Source organism: Papilio polytes, unplaced genomic scaffold, assembly GCF_000836215.1.
Source record: "Papilio polytes unplaced genomic scaffold, Ppol_1.0 DF824191.1, whole genome shotgun sequence".
In the NCBI taxonomy this organism is placed as follows: domain Eukaryota; kingdom Metazoa; phylum Arthropoda; class Insecta; order Lepidoptera; family Papilionidae; genus Papilio; species Papilio polytes.
In genome coordinates, this window is record NW_013525013.1 from 1,241,210 (window position 1) to 1,260,819 (window position 19,610).

Here is a 19,610-nt window from a genome sequence, read left to right on the forward strand (position 1 = left end):
ACAACAAAAAAAAAAAAAAAAACTTGATTAAATTTGGCACAGATGTAGAACAAATTGATTCTGAAAGAACTCATCGGCAACTTACTAAGATTGTTTTTTTAAAACCCGCGCGCGAGTCACGTCGGAAAGTTAGTATTATATGTATGGTGAAATTAACAACACATTGGTGAATCATAATTTATTTTACCTTTATTCTTATCTTAAAATACTCTATCAGTCTGTAATACTAATCATTGTGCTCATGCTGAGCCTCAGATTCTCTCCAGTTGTTTTGCACCATCTCGACTATCATCTTCCACCATTTTGACTGCATAAAGTAATAAATTGAACACACTATTATGAACAACCAAGACAACACCAAGAAATAGTCAGTCTCCTTCTCTACAACACTAGAAACTGGTCCTTGGAAGTCTTTTGATGTCACTAAGAGTTCTAAAGGATATTGCCCTGTGATAGCATGCACAAATTTACTGAAAGACTGAATATTGTACTCTGTACCATTGAATTTTCCAACCGGTCTACCGTTATGGAACATTTTGAGAGTTGGAACACCAACTATACCATATTGAGCATTAATCCCATGGTATTTTAATGCATCTAATGCCACCATTTTTATATTAGGGTACGATCTGGCTAGTGCATTGAAGTGAGGGGCAGCATGGGCACTAAAGGGACAAGCTCTTGCATGGAATAACACTAAAACACAATCGGCCTCAGTATCTCGGCTAGTTATATCTGGCTTTACTTGCAATAGCTTAGCTAAATGAGTTCCGTTGATAATTTCCACCTCTATTTCTTCTGTCCCTTCATATAAAATCTCTTTACATTTAACGAGTTTTCTAGTCTCGTTTGCTGTACTTGTTCGGTTTTCCGCAGTAATGTTAGCTGATGTTACATGGTTGTAGAGGTTTGTTAATGTTTTGTTGACATCAGATACAACATTTGAAAGTAAAGATTCCGATTCATCAACATTAGGGACATCCGGTTCTTCTTCGTTCTCGACTTTGTCAAGAATTGCTTCTTCCTCAACATCAAACTGGCTGGTTAATATTGGCAAACCTTGAAGTAAAATAATAATAAATGAATAAAACTATGTTAATAACTTAATTACAAAATAAACCAGATATAAATAGATAAAACTTTCCATATGAACAGATTTAAGCATCAAAAATTATTCAAAGGTCAGGAAATCTACCAATTTTTTTATTCATTTAAAATTGACGTAAAATGTACTACCACTTTGAAGGTAAACATTGCAAAAAAAGGTATTCCAATACAATAGAAATCTATATAATATATGAATGGACTTTGATCATACTGTAGTAGATTTTAGATATATGAATGCCGTATTATAATTATAATATTTCAAGTCGAATCTTTTGTAATACAGTTTAAAGACATAAATATTTTAGAACATAAGTTGTTGAAATACGTACAGAATACAAATATCATAGTATACAATAGTCTATTTCTTCGAGTCATATTGTATTATGCTTAAAATTAATGTATAACAATTAATATTCACAAAATATTTACAATTTTTTAAATTCAGAAATGCAATTGTACTGTCAGATGTCACTGTCAACGTCAAGAACCAAAATCAATTTTTACGGCTCTGGATTCTTATCGTTTTTAGCCAGATAGATTTTAAGTTACCAACACCGCACCGTTCCCGTTTAGTACCATAGAGGTAAAAAGTCTTTTTTCCTCATGATGGGTTTTGTATAATCAGGTATCTTTTCAATTTCACTATATTCACTGTCAGAACTGTCCTTTAATTTAATTGTTAAACTACTAATCGCACAAAAATTGCACAGTTTCGCATCCCCTACAATTAATAAATAACTGAACATGTTCTCCAAATCATAATCTCCTCACATATTCGGTAAAACAAAAATGGTTAAAGTATAATTTTTACATAACGACGTCATGTCCAAAAACAATTGACGACGATATTCATAATTTGAGACAATTTTAAGATGCATTAATTTACGGTTATCCCACGGAATAAATTTACCTATAGAAAAAACAACTAAATCGATCGACGCGTACAGCAGATATATTTAACCACGGTGTCGTCAGATTACGGCTACATGATCGCAAATGCGCCTTACCTCGCCGCATTGTCTTATTTCGTGGCAGTGGCAAAGATGCGCGGGCGATCTAGTGATGGACTATTACATCGCATAAAAATATCGATAAAGGTATTATAAAAAACAGCAATTTAAAAAAACGTTGAATGTCGATGTATTATAATGTAACTAATCAAAGAAAGGCTTGTTAACTGACAATTACATGCAATAAAGACTGGTAAAAACCAAATACAGTACCAGTCTTTTGTAAGAATCTATGACCATCAACCGATGAACATCTACAGTTGATATTAAGTACTAAAAATTGATACAAAGATTCATTAATTACTGTCCCAATCCAGTAGATAATAGTGATTTGTATCATTGTCTATCTTAACTTACTAATACCATCAGACAAGCTACTTGAAACAAACTCATTTCCAAAGTTTAATATCTTACGTTTTATCGATATTTTTAAAGTTTAAAATGTCGATATTGCTCCCCCTCTATATCGAGCAGTTGCCGCGCAAACATCGGCGCGACTCGCCGATCAGCTAACTGGTCCCTGTTTTAAATAATTATTGCAACAAAAGTTTTGGTGTTAATTTAATCGGAATGGCTTCTTCGTGGGATAACCGCGTTGCCTTTGTTGTCAGATATTTATATGGTGAGTACCGTTACCTGTATTTTTTATTTAAAAGTGTGAAAACAATTTGAATTTAAACAATCTTTTGATCAAATATTTTGAATTTTAAATAAAGACTACATTAAAAACGTAAAATTGTAACTAAACCTGTCCATTGTTTACTTTACTATAAATTAAATCTTCAATTTCGATTTAGAGGTACAACCACTAAGTCGCGTCTGTATTTTCTTCTATCTATGGTTGTTATTACATGGTGTATTTGCGTAAAGTTTGTAAGCCTTTTCAAGGACCTTTAGGGGTTCACTGCTGGTACTTCTAAATGTTTGTGTGGTGTTTTCCGAAACGATGTTATACGTCCTTGTACAAGGCGGTACAATCACCTCCAATATTGAATTTATTTGATTTGGCATCATTCTGAGTTCGAAACACAGTTTAAAATGTACAGTATTTTATCTTTTTTATCACGACTTCAAAGGGTATAAAGAAGCAAATAATTTGACTGCAATAAAACGTACAGATGTTAAATGAACCTCTCGAAATATATTTTAGAATGATGCGTCTGTCCATTGCGTCAGCGTTGCAGTATTCACATAGCTGTCATTTTATCTGCATTTTAGTTATTATCCCAACTCACATCAAATCTAAATATATTAAACAGTTTCCACTGATCATATAAACACACGTGTTTGAATGAACGTGGGATGAATTTATGTATTTCTAACAAAATTCCACCCTAACTACTTATTTCCCGATGCCGAAGCATGTTAAATGTATTTAAACTTTAAAATTGTTTTATGTATATAAAATGTTACGCAATTAATAGTAGCGTCATTTATTTGGGTTGTAAAATTTTAATCTATTGATCACTAATCTAGACTTCAAGTTAAGAATTTTCAAACGCAAAAATAACGGACTTCGGCACTGTCGTGGTTCACCACTATCGCTTTTGCGCGGTTCACACTTGGCCAGTACAGTTAGTCAGTAGCGCTCAATAACTGGACTGGCAATCAACTGCCACAGTGTGAGCGCTAACTGGTGATAATGAGTCCATAAAATCTTTCACTATTCATGGCAACTGTTCGACTGTACTGGCTAAGTGCGAAACAGGCATAATTCCACATTCATATATCTATGGTTACATTTTACATTTTACATTTTGGCATAGATCATAATAAGCTATCAATGTGTATTGTTCACGCTCGGCGGCCAAGTTGAAGCGCGTTGCGACACACTAAATCACGTTGAGGTTGCAATGCCGTTACTGACAACATGCCAGATATAGTGGACTTGACCTGTGCTGCCGACTAGTATTGACTTTTACCGATATAGCCAGTATGCCTCTACTTTTGGTATATCAACCAATTAATGAGAAATAAAGTTTATAAAATCCCCTTTTGTTTTGTCAACTTTACCAAAATTTACTGACGCTCAATACTGTACTTTGACAAGGTTCTATACAACTCAGATTGCGCACCAATTTTGTTTTTTTGTCATAGATTATGCAAACAAAATAAATGTCACTTAACCATTAAATCTTTCCCAAGACGATTGTCGTGCTTGGGTTTGTTAATGAATGTTAATAGACGGGATAAAAACAAAAAAATAATGTTACCAGGTGGTTGAGTGCTCGTCTGCCACCTTTTACTATAGCAACTTGAACCTTCTTGATATTCCAGATATCGATTGCAATGGTTACTTAGACGCACACGACTTTCACTGCCTTGCACTGCGGTCCTGCGTCCTGGAGGGGCGCGGAGAGTGCAGTGGGTCACGGCTGCAGCGCTACAGGCACATCATGCTAAGCCTCTGGGAGGAAATCGCTCAGCTCGCGGACTTCGACAAGGTGCCAGACTATGTCGGTTATCACATTCCACATACTCTACCGCAGTGTACGCAACGCAACGCATGCAAAGGGATACAAGGTTTTTTAAAGATATATCCAAAGACTGAACGTTAAGAACTATTATTTAGTTATAGCCTTAAGTATTTTACTCTTGATAGAAATTAAGGCTGATACCTAAAGTTGGCACTCTCTTCTTGGGATAACATAAATATTTGTAGGGTACGCGAGAAAAATTCGAGTCTTGAGTATTTAGGGTATTTGCTTTTTTTAAGTTAATTAAATTATTAACAAGCTTGTATCCCTTTCAACGTAGTTAGGCCTGCAAACGTGAATGTACTCGTAGATCGTAGACGCATTGTTGATGTACGCTAGAAGCATGCAGATGGTGGGTATTACATTACATTATTGACAGAATACATAACACACACTAGCACAAAATACCCACAAGTCAATACACTCTCCAATAAATAATATGTTATATTGATTGAAGAAAAATTGCTGCATGCATTATTTTTATTATACAAACTTAAAATTGTTGCTTTTAGTTGTAGCGCTTTAAAGCCACGCTGCAGCAACGCGCACGCTTTTGCTTGTAATCTTATCATGTCCGCCATCTTTGTTTGATAGTTTATTTTTTCTAGGATGGTATAATAACAGTGGACGAGTTCAAACAGGCTGTTATGAACTGCTGTGTCGGCAGAAAGTATGAAGATTTTCCACAGGCTATGAGGGCATTTATAGAGTCAAATTTCAGAATGATAGACTTGAACAGTGACGGTGTTCTGGCTTTAGAAGAGTACAGATACGACTGTGTGCAGAGGATGGTACTTGAGGATATCAAAATTATTGATGAGGCGTTCTATTCCTTATTAAATGTAAGTTATTATTTAACCAATTATTAAGTTCACCTACGTTTACTTATTTTAGAAGGTAGTCCGAAATTTGTCCTTGGTCCGTTATATACAAAATCATTTATCAATTCCTTTGAAAACATTGCAGAAACTAATTTAATTTGTTTGAAACATTAACCTCGAATTTGCACGGATTTATATTTCGAGAAAAACACGATCGTTCTTTTAATTCTAAAAGTGGGTAGTTGAATAAATAAAGATACATTTTCTTTACTTAGGAATGATTCTTACAGTAAGAAATTCCTCTTGAACCAAAATGTAAATAAGCGTGTAGTTTCTGCAATTTTGTTGATGAATTTTGGCAAAATGTCACGTAGATTTATGTCACGGTTATTAGACCGTTTAATGATCGGATTCAATTAAAGCAATCCGAGCCAGTAAATATTACGTCTAGACAAGTCTTGGCTATTAATAAATTGTTACTAAACCAATTCGATTTGTTTTAGATGCCAAAATTCTGTTCGCAGGACATTTCTTATTTTGTTGCTTATTAATAAATTATTATTTTAAATAAAACAATTCTTCGTGCATTTTAAAGATTACTATGTTTTAAATTAAGAATTTTCAGAAATAGCGAAGATATAAAGTTTTTTCTCATCACCACGAATAACGTAGTCGAAATAGAATTATGCAACAAGATGAATGATCTTGTTATAAGAAGAGCTTTCCCTTGGCGACCGGCCAACTGATACACGGGTCAATTTACGCTGGTAGCGTGTGCCGGGGAACAGGCCCGTTCTATTTTCACATCCAACATATCATAATATTGCCATAGATAATGCTTTGTTTCACATACATATATCATGAATGCATTGATTCTTAGATTAAAAATTAAATTACACTACTTCTTAATATCATGACCACTTCAATTATTACTCGTAGCTAACTAATGATTGTTGTGTACTGTAGATGTAGGTAAATTTTGTTTCAGGACGACGACCGAAGAAGAGGAGGCATTACTCTATCGCGGTATCAGGAATTATTTGCCCAATTCCTAGGAGATCAAAGCGAGGACTGTCCGGCGAAGCATCTCTTCGGACCTATAGAACTATAGCTACGTGTGTGAACGCTGTGCTTCTCTAAGTGACAAAACTTTCTTTAACCAGACGTGTATAAATACTTTTACGTTTTTATGTGTTTAATTTAATATGTAAATCTTAATGCCATAGAGATTGTAGTATATTTTGCCTCTTCTCAGTAAAATTTAATTTACCCATAAGGGGTTTAGTAATTTGAAGTTAAAAAAATCAAAGATACTAAATTAGTCATTATCTCCTGATGTCGGTTGTTATAATTTTTTTAAAAGGTACTTTTTCTTGTCTCCGGCTCAGATATTGTATCGTCTCAATGTAGTTAAGATTAAATCTAGTCTGTTATTTCTTGATCTGTGGTACAGATAAAACATTAGTATATTTTTGTTTTAAATTAAATTATTTTATCTACGCTGGAATTTTAATTTCCTATAACCCTCTTTATCACTACAATTAAAATAAAATGCAGAATATTAATTACATTATTTATTTAAAACACAATTACACAGAATTTATTGAAAGAACAATAAACACTTTATATACACAGTAAATAGCAAATATACAAATTACTATTTAATACAAAACGTCGTAGTAGTGTTAGTACCTATTTATATGGTTAGTTATAGGATTCGTATTTCCAGATTTTATATAAGAATGGTTACAATTTTCTGCAATTTCTTGTAATTTTATACCATAGATAATATTTACCGGAAACGCTATTTGAATAACTATTCTTTGACAATTTCAAGATGGCCGTCTTTAAAGAGTATCATGACTGATAATTTTAATTTCTATTATTTCTTATATTCTTATTTTTAAATACTGTGTTTTTTCCTACGTAATAACTAAACATTTAATACAAAACGTGGTTAGTATATACAGTACATTATCTAAAAATAGTTTTTGTTAAAGTGTAGTCAGATATTAAATGCATAGAAAATTTTACTAAAACCGTACAAAGCTAAAATATGGTTTTAAATGTTTCATTTAGTACATTTACATATGTAGTAACGTGTTATAATAAAAATGACAGGAGGAACAGGTTTTACTCCAATATTCTGTTATTTTGCTTATAAAAGAACTCAAAACTGAATGTTAGTAACAATTTTGATATGAAAGCTAACCTAAAAATTTCTAGAACATTCTACAATCTACTATCTGTTTAGTACTTAGCGTAAATTGACATTTGAAAGGCCCCGCCAAAAATAACATGATCATTATGTTGCCAGATTAATCGTGTAATATTTAAACATTTATTATCATGTTTACAAGATTTATTTTTCTTTACAAAGTAAGTATCGTCCATATTTCATTTAAAAAGCTTCAATTACGTAATCCAGATAAATTAATATAATTTTGTCCAATGTCTTTTGAAATTAATTTTTACTTCGACAAATAGCAAGCATTGTAGTGCATACATTTTTAATTCCAGGTTTTCAAACTCGTAAAAATAAAAATAAATAATTGGTCCACTTGCAAGTAGAATATTGTTCTACATATGTCAAAAACCATCGTAGTTTTTTTTATCATAAATAAAGTTAACCTACTATAATGAAAACTCTATCTGAGATTGACCTTTTCGACGGGTCTGTCGAAAAATAAGTAACTCACAAAGCGTAAGAATTATCATAGAGTTCTAAATATTTTCTACAAGCCTCAAATATACAAATATAGTTAAACTACCATGATATTTATTTTAGACTTTTTTTTTTAATTTACGTCATATAAAATAATACAAGCGAGACAAGAAAAATAATAAAAACCAGATTATGTGGATTAATTTTTCTTGATACTTCATTTAATTGAATATATAATTATTTTGTCCTTATTTTAAAAAATAGTAATAGACAAGATAGTTTAAAATTAGCTAAAACGGCAATTAAAAAACTGAAATTTTAAACTGTAAAACTTGTTTTTAAATTATTTCTTCTCTCGCTTTGTATTACACAATATCGAAATTTAAAATCACGTTATTATTTTACTATTATCACAAATAATATAAGTAATTGCATTAATAAACTCTTAAGGTAATTTTAACAACAATTTACTTTAAAATCTTCTGTGACGATATAATTCCTACAAACACAAACAATTTTCCTGCCCTGAAGTCGAATCGAATTCATCTACAATTTCGAGACTACCTTCATTATTTTAAATGGGGCAATTTTTATAATTCGATTAATCATGATACTTAAATCTTTTTTATGTTTTTAAATATTACATACTATATTATTAAACTTTAAAGTTCCACATTTACAATTAAAATTCATTACTAGACAAAAATACTAAGTTTAAATTATTTCAACTATCTCGAGACTTCGATAAAATGGCATCTAATAATATCATACAAGCAATGGCGGATCCAGGGGGGGGGGGTCATGGGGTTCATGACCCCCCCTGAGCTCTTGACTTGACCACGACTTTGTGACCCACCCTCCCCTGGCGCCAAAGCTGGATCCGCCCTTCCATACAAGTATTATAATATAACACTCAAAGACTAAAATAATCATGTCTTTGGTCTACAGAACAAAATGTGGAAGACAAAAAAATTATTAACGATATTTTGTTGATAAGTTTTACACCAGTTTGATATTTGAAATGTTTTTTTTCTACAAAGTTTGAGACTTCCTGGCTTCTTTTATTTTTGCTTTGTAACGTAAAATGTTTGAGATAAAACATCAGTTACCACGATATTAAACTACACTACACCGTTACAGTCCTCTAGCTGCAATAACTTCACATTTTCCACTTGCTTTTAGTTTCTTCCGAGTCCACTAGATGTCGCGATTCGCAATCCTCTTGTCACACCAATACGTTAATTTTAAATTTCTTAATTGTTAGATAATGTCACTTATCTATAACAAAGCTTAGAATAATATTTTATTACTCTGCTTATTTACATTCTTTAGTTAAATAACTCGTATAATTTCGTTGTTCTAAAGTACAACTTTTCGTTAACATTTTATCAAAAACAAAATACGTCATAAGAAACGCATTTTTAAAACACTTTAATCTACAATTAATAAACAAATTCATTATTAAATAAAGTTCGCAAGTATCAAGATGGTCTGTACGAACTAGAAGTATCGTGTACAATGTGATTGCGAGTCGCGTTCACTAGATGTCGCTACATCTCGTTGGTGAGGGGCTCCGAGCTGGATGCGTGGGGCTCCGGCGGGTTGTCTAGACTGCCGTAGGCGCGGCCGCGTCCTGACACCCGCCAGCGTCCCCGACGACGGGTTATGCCTACGAATAGTAGACGATGTTTTTATATCTTTCGTTGCTTTAGTTATAACTTTCAACTAATTGCAGTAAACCTCTGTTATATTTCTTCATACACCTTTTGTCAAGTCTCCCGTGGATCCCAGGAGTCCAACTGGACTTTGGGAGTTTAAGTCCCTATCCCTTGTGCATTACTTACTCGGTGTAATTAATGTACACTACATTGCATAAATTACTATTGTGATTCAAGTCGGTGCAAATCCGATTTACGCATGCAAGAAATGAAAATTACGAAAGCAATTCTAAATGGAATACATCACAAGAAGCAAAAGCTTTATTATATTACTGACATTAAAAATAACATAAATGAGTTAATTATTTCTTAGCTATTTATATTGTCATAGTCGTATAGATATTTTCGTACCACCAATATTTGGTAACTAGCTGTTCCCGTGCGGCTTCATCCGCATGATAACTATGAAAATTATATTTTATTGTTTACTTTTGTCATATCAATTGCAAATGTCAAAATGACATGACATGTTAAACAATTGCAATCTTACTTCCTTGATATTGGCAATTGTACCTTATGGTCCCTTTCCCACATTAGGGTTTTTTTTCTGATAATTTACCCCTAAGTTTAATGGCGTGAAAATGTATAGCATAAAGCGTGACGTAAGAGTAGGGCTTTTTATTAAAACAAGAGATATTCAAAAATATGCTGTAATTGCTGACATCTTAGGCAACAAAGAAGTGTGTGTTTACGCTTTATTATATTAGTATAGATACAGATAAGTATCAGTCAAGTAATAAATGTTATCGTTATCCGTAAGTGTTACCTTGTACTCTATCAGTTAAATGTTTATATCGCTTTCAGGAAACGATCGATATTAACTAGACTAGCTTGGCATCCGTATGCGCGTGCTGCATTTTTAACAACCCATAACACTTTACTGCAAACCCTAGAGATTTGTTGATAGCTCAATAATGACGTCACTAACCAACTTCCCAAAAGGTCATCAATCTGTTTTTTTTCCTTTATTAAATAATTATCCTTTTGATAATCTGCCTCTCCTACATTGGTTGGCGACGCCCATTATATTTTAGTTACTCTATTGCTAAACAGACAGACAACCATTATTACTGTAAATTGCTCATACTAAGTGGTCAGATAAGGCAGTGGTGTGTTCATTGCACAAGATCAGCATTTACGCGTTTGCTTTACGTGTAGCAATTCTGTGGTTTAACTAAGTGTTGTGATGTTTCTTTTACCGTTGGTGCAATGCTGAAGAACTTTTTTTTTAAATATTGGGGTCATATCTTTTTGAACTTTAGTTACTACTTGCTTCAGTAGTGGTTGCCATGGTTACGATTTTTTTTCATTTATGTGGTAAAGCGTGCTGTAGGTTGCTTTGTACGGTTTTTAGTAATTATTTGATTAAAATAATTTTATCAAATAATTACTAAAAACATACCTTGGACCACATTACTAAGATTAATTTAATGATTAAGGGTTTCTTGCTTTTGTTTCAAGTCTGTTTTAATTTGTGAATTATTAAATAAGTAATAAAAAATACTATGTAACTCTCGCTTTTGTTTTTCCAGCTAAGTCCTTGATGTAAATATGGCAGTAAAATAACTGATTATGAATAATGTGGTCAACAGTCAAGCAGGAATAATAAAATTGCAATATGTAACTACCCTTGTGATTAGTATTTGCAAAGCTTATCTGTTGTCATTTTACGTATACATTTTTTTCTAAATAAATAATATTTCTTACGTTGTTTTGACTTACGCACAGAAGCTCCTTTATGATCCAAAAAGAAAAAAAGTAAAAATTTAGTAACAACTTATTTACTAAAAAACCGCTCAATTATGTATATTGGACCTTTGTACTTCCGGATAATTACATAAAACGAATTGCTCAATAAAATGGCGGTTAATTTTTTTATGACTATAGATGTATAACTATAAATGGACAATTTCTTGTATTTTTTTTACATTTTACGAACGATTTGCGAAATTTCACTTAATACTGTTAACGATTGAGGAAATTTCTCCCACAAAAAGGCTCTACAGGCCTTTTCATCTAACTTTTGTGCCCCACTTATATGTTACAAATCTATGGTCAAACATGCAAAAACTGGCAACACCAATAAGTGCCATGCAGTTGCTAAAACTAAAAAATAAAACAAAAAACGGTCGAAAAAAAATAATTTTATTTCTATTACAAATATGCCATAAGCTATTACAATACACTTTGGATAAAATCCCACAGAGTAAGTACTAACTTTAAGTAGTGGAGATTCCTCGGTATTGGGATATTAAATACACAATTATTTAGTATACAAAACTCCTAAAATCACTAGGAACATGAGGCTGCCGCCCCTAAACATTAAACTACGCAAGAAACCATATTATTACCCCTAGAATAAATAATTTGTTCCTTTATTTAATCCCATGGCGTTTACAGGTGTACCTGTAAATACAACTCAATTGTCATACAAAATCAACAGAATGGGAGAGTCAGTGTTACCAACACCAGTCACACTGGAAGAGATACCCCAATGTTAGTTAGGAAATAAATTAATTTAATAAATGTGCGACATCTAGGATAAAGACAGCCCATCCGCCAACGCGACTTAGAATGCTCGAAAAAAAAAATACTGAAATTTATTTAAAAAAAAAAAACACTAATCGCATTGAAATTTGATAGTACAAAACGTATTTATTTTATTTAAATACATGTTTTTGAGACGATTTGTTTGAGAAAAAACATATATTTTTAATTATTCCTACACAATCTCATAAAAATTCAATTTCAAAAAAATTTTGCAGGTATTTTTTTTTATCTAAAAACGAAAAAAGTGTCTTTTTTAGACCTACTTTCTTAGGTTTGTATTCAAAATAAGTACTCCCGACATAAATAATTTAAAAGTTACTAGCATTTATATAAAATCTCTTCCAAATCTCTAATTTAGTACAAAATTTAAAGCAGTCTTAGTTTCGAGGCGTCTTCATATCTGATACAAAAACTAAACAAGATTTTTTCTCTTTGATTGCATTTTTTTGCAATACAAAGGTAGATTTAAAAAAAATCAACAGAAATTCTTGTCTAATTCTTGTGTCAACCAGTATAACAACAAAAAAAGCTGTTTATAGCAAATAAATAAAAAGGCTGTGAATATTTTATTATTAAAACAATAAAAAAATCAACATAATAATCAATCTGAAATCATTGGGTATATTTAGCCCAATTTATAGGTTAATTGTCTAATAATTTACCCACAAAAATACAATAATGAAATCACTTTGAAATAAGGGGAAAATTATTCATATTAACAACCACATCCATTTCATACATTTTCACAATAAAATACGTTCATTTATAACATATTCGAATCTAATGCACGCTTTCTAAAAAAGAGTTATTCGAAAATCTACTTACTAACAATATAAACATGATATTCAAAAATAATTTAATTCATTACGAAATATTATTGACATTACCTTGAAAAAAATACAAAAAAAACACGTTTTTTCGTATTTGCGCGCTCACCCCAAAATTAGCATAGAAAAAAAACAGATTTTTGGTGTTGCCATATCCAATGCTTTAAGTACTAACAATTAAGTATCAGTGTTAATATGAAAAAAATGTGCAAAAAAGGCGATGGCGCCCAAAGCCGACAACAAAAAAAATAAATAAATTCGAAAAAAAATAGGAATGGCTAATGTCCATACATCTAACATACATACATGCAAATTAAATATTAAAAAGGAAAAAATCCGCAGCCTGTGCCAAAGACCATCCGCAGCCTGTGCCAAAGACCTTAACGGTCAACCAGACCCCTGGAGTTAAAAATTTGTAATTTTTTTTTATTACTTTTTTATTTAAATTACAAATTTCCAAATCCATTAACAATAAATAAATGCATTTCACCATATCAATCGAGGAAACTTTTAAAGTTTCGAACACTTAAGGCAGTGTACAGATAACGAACAAAAAAAATTTTTTTTGTACAAATGTAAACCACCTTAGAATATTACAAATAGCCCGAAACCGTTAGTAACCGATACGAGATTAGACAATGTTCTAATGCGTGTAACCATCCGAAGCGATTTCTTTTTTAAAAACTAAAATTACAAACAAAATCTATAAACATATATTGACAAAAAGTTAATTTTTCGAATTTTTTTTTGCAAAATCGTAACATATAACGTGCTATATCAAAGTATAGACTTGTAAATACACTGAAGTAGTGGTCGACAAACGTATTACCAAAAATAACCAAATACAATAAAAAAAAAATTATTGCATTTTAGTACACTAAAAACTTTTCATACTTAATGAATAATTACTAGAAAGGTCAAGCACTTGACCACTACACTAAAGAAATTAGGCACTTCGGATGGTACACGATATTGTATCTTATGCATATAGAAACAGAGTCTATTCTCGTGAAGCTAGCAGTCAAAGTGATACTGCGTGTAAGTCTCGCCGCTTACTCGCGTGAGGGAGGTCTCCGCGACGCCGCGCTCCTTGCCGCGCAGCAGCTGCTTGGCCAGCTTCTGTTTGTTCATCGGCGACCCTGAAAAACCCAGCGCGTTACCTGCCTGACATTACCTTCCTCCTTACAGCCCTTTTCTGCTATTTACACACCTATAATGTTCATTATTTGCCTAACATAAGCGGTTACCAAACATTCAAAATGAAAAAAAAAAACTAGAAAAAAAATTTGAAAAAAAAAACTTATTGGATTTTTTTTTATTTTGTAGCATAATTTTTAATGGTGAAAGGGTTTAAACGTAGACCAGGTTGCTATTGACAATTAGTAAATTCACGTTTTAGACGGAATTCCGTTGATTTCTAAACTTTAGTGAAAAAAAAACTTTCCGTTCCTTAAAAACTCAGCAAACTGTAACATGAAAATTCGATTTACTAGCAGAGTTTAGGAAAAAATTATACCTTTTGACAAAATACTTGGGAACCACTATTTGAAAGCGTGTTACGTAGTAAGCAGTTCTAATACTTTGTTATTTTATTACTAAATAATTTTACTATGTTATTTCTTTTAATAAGAAACAATATTAATAATGATTAGCGCATATAATTTAAAAGCAAACATAAAAAATATCTTAAGCTATGAAAAAAAAAATGCCATAATAGACTTACCAAAACCACAATTTGTTAGTAAAAATTAGACATTATTAGTTGTTACTACACCGCAAAAAGAAAAAAAAAAACAAAACAAAAAAACTGTCTTTAATACGATTATAAAAATAAAAATTCTTTGTAAACCATTAAAGACAGTTGTAGAAAAATAAATACAAAACGATATTTATAAAACTAATTCTGCTTCAAAGGTCCAACATACAAGCAAAAAAAAAACTAAAAAAAGGCGACAAAATAAAAAAATGTCAAAACAATATAAGAAATAAGAAGCATGCAATATTTCTGTAATTTGAAAAATAGACTAACGTAACTTAAATCATAGCTTTATTATTAGCAGAGTATTATTGTGGAATACATTGACTAAACTAGAATCTTACTAATATGCGAAAGTTTGGATGGATGAATGTTTGTTAGAGTTTTTAAGCTAAGCTGCTGAACGGATCACAATGAAATTTGGTACAGATGTAGATGATAGTATGGAAGAACACACAGGCTACTTATTATCGTTTTTTTATTCCAGGGACGGAATCCTGGGCCAAAACTAGTTTAAAATATTTGCCTGAAATATTGAATGTATTTAACATTTATTCCATTGAGCCAAGTCTATCAAAACAGAGATAGTTCTACACAAACAACATAATAACTCACGCCCAACCCAAGAAGGTAGGCAGAAATTACCGACTTCCATTCAACTAGGACTTGGCACATCTATCGCCTCTTCCACATTCATACATCTCATGCATGTATTGTATGTATAAGTAAAGTTACATTTTAAGTCTGTTTATAGTTTTATGAGTGCGGTATAAAGCGTGGGAAGAGTGAGGTATGTGAGGTTTTGTGTGGAGCTTGAGACACGTAAACTGATTGGCGTAAGGCATGTAAGTTTGCATGACGCGTGTTAGGCAAGTGAGGCGTGAGACACGTGTGTTATTTGAGGTACCTGAGGTGTGTACGGCTCGTGAAGTGATATGCAAGATATGAAAGTTTGTATGAGAAGTGTGAAGCATGGATGGTGTGAGACACGTGAGGTGTGTGAGGTGTGTGAGGTGCGGCAACTCACCGATATAGCTGAGCATGACGGGCAGGAAGACGAGGCCGTGCGCGGCGCCGAACAACACTATGCCGAGGTACATTCGGAAGTAGAACACCTGAATTACAAAAAATAACATATAAGATTTTATGAAAGAACTAATTCTAAGAAATCTAGCAAGAAATAGAGATAGAGAAATGTATAAGGTCTCATTTGTGACCCAATTTACAAAATACCATAAACCAAGGAAAAATTCAGATTCAATACAGTTTTTTTAACATGACAAAATACTTCAAAATATGGTCCTTCGAGTCGGATAAACAGGTACACATACTTGTTTTGTCATATTAACACATCTCCGACTTGCCTTTTACCATTTTTAATACTTAACAAGATAACTAGTTACAAAAAGTCGATAAAAAGTCACTTTAAAAAGATGGTCCTTCGAGTCGGACACTCGTATAAGTAAACGCGTAGTCGCGAACAGTGGTAGAGCCCGCTTTAACATCTTCACACTGCAGGGGCTCGCCCGGTGTAATACCACGACCACACAGAAAACAGGCGTGAAGTGGAAGCAATTCCGCGTTTCGTCTGATGCGTGTGGTACCGGAGGCCCAATTTTAGTCCCTTTTCTTTTCCACCCTTTTCTTAAGAGGAAAGGATTGAAAAGAAAAGTGGATTTGACGGTGGAGGAGACCCATATGAAGGGGAAATGTCCTCTTTATGTGCGTCTCCTCCTTCGTCAATGAAGGGTAGGCAAAGCATCTGCAATTGCGGATGTTTATGGGCAGCGATCGCTTTCCATTTCGGTGGATTCAGGTGGCCTCTTGCTCGTTTGCTAGCTTGTATTATAAAAAATAAACCGCGTGATCGTACTTGGAATATCTGGCTCTTGGCGGTGGCGAGCACGATGATGCCGCCGAACTTGGTGAGCGTGATGCCGGACAGCACGGAGGAGCCCATGCGCGTGAGCGCGGCGGCGGCGCGCTGCTCGCGGGACGCGCCGCCCGACACGCTGAAGCTGTGCACCAGGTGCGAGCAGAACTCCACCGCGATGCCCACCGCCATCACCTGACATCACCACCATCACATTCACTAACGTCATATTTCGTAGCATAACAAATAACTTCTATCCATAAACGTAACACACAGATGTCACCAAACTTTGATCTAAGGGGCGCTGATTAAGGGTCGATAGGGAGCTAGTCAGAAAACATAATTATTTTATTCCACAGAAAATACTTACGTGATACAATTTTTTTTATGAAAAATTTTTTTATGAATAAAATAAAAAACATAGCTTAAGTAACTGACCGATAACGTATCTTTTTAACGGTGAAAGGATTTTTATAAATCTACCAAGTAGTTTTTGAGTTATTTCACTTATTTTACTTTTTTTCTTTATATTAGTACACATTATTGAGCTGTTTATATAAAAATGAGTATAATTTACCAAGTTGACAAGGGAGACTGCGTTGAGGCTGATGCCCCACCAGTACATGAGGCCGCCGATGTTCACCACTATCATTGTTATTGTTATCACCACAACCTGCACACAAAGTAAATATATCATATAACATATATAACTATAACATTCAAAATATTATTATTTATGTTTCATTATTAAAGAAATAAGAAACCTTGTAACAATTACAAATACATGTAATTCAGTCAGTGGAGATTTAAAAGAAAACTTAATTGCATATATTTTTTTTTATATTATTTTATAAATCTATGCCAAATTTCAGAGATCCGTTCAGCCATTACGGAGATATGAAATAACAAACATCCATCTTAAATTTCACATTTTCATTCTAGCTGCTGCTTATGACTGTCTAAAATAATAATAATAAACCATAGCCTATGTTATGTTACTGATAACATAACTTTTTAATGGTGAAAGATTTTTTTAAATCCACTCAGTAATTTTTAATTTATTTTAATACATAAAAAAATACCAATCTTTTCTCTTTTTTATAGCATAGTAAAATAACAAAAAAAGTCTAAACTCACCAAAGCGGAGAACAAATCGAATCCCATCAATATAAAAGTAACAATAAATATAGAAAGTACAGAAATGCCCATACTCTTCAAGGTATCGGGCCACATAGTGAGGTACTGTTCGTAGAAGACGTAGAAGACGGAGTAGGGGAACACGTTGACTGTCGCCGTCTCGTTCATACTCTTCAGATGTCTATTGATTGTCTCTGTGAGGTTGGCGGCCACCGTGCGCGCGGCGCGCAACGCGGAGTAGTAATCATTGCTCGTCTTCAACACGGTATGATATCCTTGATAGAAAGTTGCACCGATTTTCGTTTTATTCTTGTATTTGTAGTTAACGGCCTGCGAATACGCCGCATGCCCGCCTTTGGGACACGAAGGAGTCGGATTGTCTTGTAAAAAGTAGGGCACGTAGTGATCGAAGTCGGACGCGTTCGGTCTCTGTTCTGGATCCTCTAGTGATATGTTGCATTTCTTGCAGCCTGAAAATTACATTTCTTTGAGAAATAAGACTAAATCTACACTAATATAATAAAGCGTAACTACACACTACTTCGTGGCGTAGGATGTCAACAATGACAGCTATTGTTACGGTCGCCACTTTATGTGGCTTATAATCTTCTATTGAAACACACGTACTATTTCACAGTATTTATTGTATTGAGTGTTACTGTTGCTGTTGGATGATTTTACACTGATCGATGCGGGGGCGCGTAAGACGTTGCGCCAGCAGATTCTAGGGGCGGTCCTGTGCGTTGAGTGGGGGAAGCGCGGACCGGTTTCGCAACCCATCATAAGGCGCTGTTTAGGCGCGAACAACAGCATATTTGTAAATGATTCCTTCTTTAATAAGCCCTAATACTTACGACACACTTTAGGCATCACTTTATTAAACTTAGGAGGTAAATAAATTGGAAAAAAACATTCAAGTGGGAAAGGGACCATAAACTACAAGGTTACTATGGCAACTGAAATTTTGACATTTGCTAATAAAGTTTTTATAATTTCATGCGGATGAAGCCGCACAGGAACAGCTAGTATTGTAATAAACTCTAAAATTTTTAAGGCGGAAAGGGACCAAAGTTGGGACACCGGCACCACACTCATCGAGTAATTCCCAACCGTCACCCCGCTCTATCCTCACTTTGGACCAGAGGAGAATATAAAGTTTCATCCGTCCCACATTTTACAACGAAGGGACGGTTGGAACTTATTTTATTTCATAACGGTTCTATCTGTCGCCTTATTGGTGATAGCGGGACGGATGAAACTTTTTTCTCACACGTTCTCACGTGGGGACAAACCAGGGGGACGGTTGGAAATAATCCCACTCATCAGACTGTACGTGGAATTGCTTCCACTTTACGGCTGTCTTGTGTGGTCGTGGTATTGGCGGGGGCGAGCTGGTCCTACAGCGCGAATATGTTATAGCGGGCTCTACCACTGCTATACTAACTGGTGTTGGAGTTGGGGCAGAAGCTGGAGTTGGCGGGGAAGTATCTGCAGCAGTCGGGCGACGCCGCCCAGTCGAAGAAGTCGTCCAGCCAAGAGTTGGGCGCCTGCGCCAGGTACGTCTCGTTGGAGGACAGGTACGCTGCGGACACGAGTACATTTATTTAACACTTATTGCACAAATATTACAATAAATATACTAAACCAGGCAAAAAGAAGACTTTATTGC

General features: G+C 33.8%; 3 protein-coding genes across 7 annotated transcripts in view; 1 reads left to right on the plus strand and 2 right to left on the minus strand.

Moving 5' to 3' along the window:
* Positions 1 to 163: 163 nt before the first annotated feature.
* LOC106110918 (thioredoxin domain-containing protein 15) lies at positions 164 to 1,585 on the minus strand. The gene is made up of 2 exons (XM_013292873.1): positions 1,437 to 1,585; positions 164 to 1,059 (listed from the first exon to the last, which is right to left on the minus strand). Exons 1-2 carry the CDS (start codon positions 1,480 to 1,482, stop codon positions 227 to 229), a joined length of 879 nt encoding a protein of 292 aa, XP_013148327.1. The 5' UTR covers positions 1,483 to 1,585; the 3' UTR covers positions 164 to 226.
* Positions 1,586 to 2,569: 984 nt separating this feature from the next.
* On the plus strand, positions 2,570 to 6,882 carry LOC106110919 (sarcoplasmic calcium-binding protein 1). 2 transcript variants are annotated; one of them, XM_013292876.1, is made up of 4 exons: positions 2,570 to 2,739; positions 4,395 to 4,561; positions 5,203 to 5,436; positions 6,404 to 6,882. In XM_013292876.1, exons 1-4 carry the CDS (start codon positions 2,688 to 2,690, stop codon positions 6,524 to 6,526), a joined length of 576 nt encoding a protein of 191 aa, XP_013148330.1. In that variant the 5' UTR covers positions 2,570 to 2,687; the 3' UTR covers positions 6,527 to 6,882. The 2 variants fall into 2 exon arrangements, with proteins under 2 accessions (XP_013148330.1, XP_013148329.1); XM_013292875.1 differs by having other exon boundaries at positions 2,571 to 2,739; positions 4,395 to 4,573.
* Positions 6,883 to 8,735: 1,853 nt separating this feature from the next.
* The window catches only part of LOC106110837 (Niemann-Pick C1 protein), a 48,016-nt gene continuing 37,141 nt past the window's right edge, over positions 8,736 to 19,610 (minus strand). Inside the window, exons 17-23 of one of the 4 annotated variants that reach the window (XM_013292771.1) lie at positions 19,386 to 19,523; positions 17,942 to 18,411; positions 17,382 to 17,477; positions 16,805 to 16,999; positions 15,959 to 16,046; positions 14,232 to 14,314; positions 11,926 to 12,204 (exon numbers count right to left, since the gene is read on the minus strand). In XM_013292771.1, the coding sequence (XP_013148225.1) occupies positions 12,193 to 12,204; positions 14,232 to 14,314; positions 15,959 to 16,046; positions 16,805 to 16,999; positions 17,382 to 17,477; positions 17,942 to 18,411; positions 19,386 to 19,523 (1,082 nt within the window). In that variant the 3' untranslated portion in view covers positions 11,926 to 12,192. Of the gene's footprint in view, positions 9,750 to 11,925; positions 12,205 to 13,971; positions 14,315 to 15,958; positions 16,047 to 16,804; positions 17,000 to 17,381; positions 17,478 to 17,941; positions 18,412 to 19,385; positions 19,524 to 19,610 lie in introns of those variants that run through there. The other 3 variants (XM_013292770.1, XM_013292769.1, XM_013292772.1) reach the window with 3 other exon arrangements.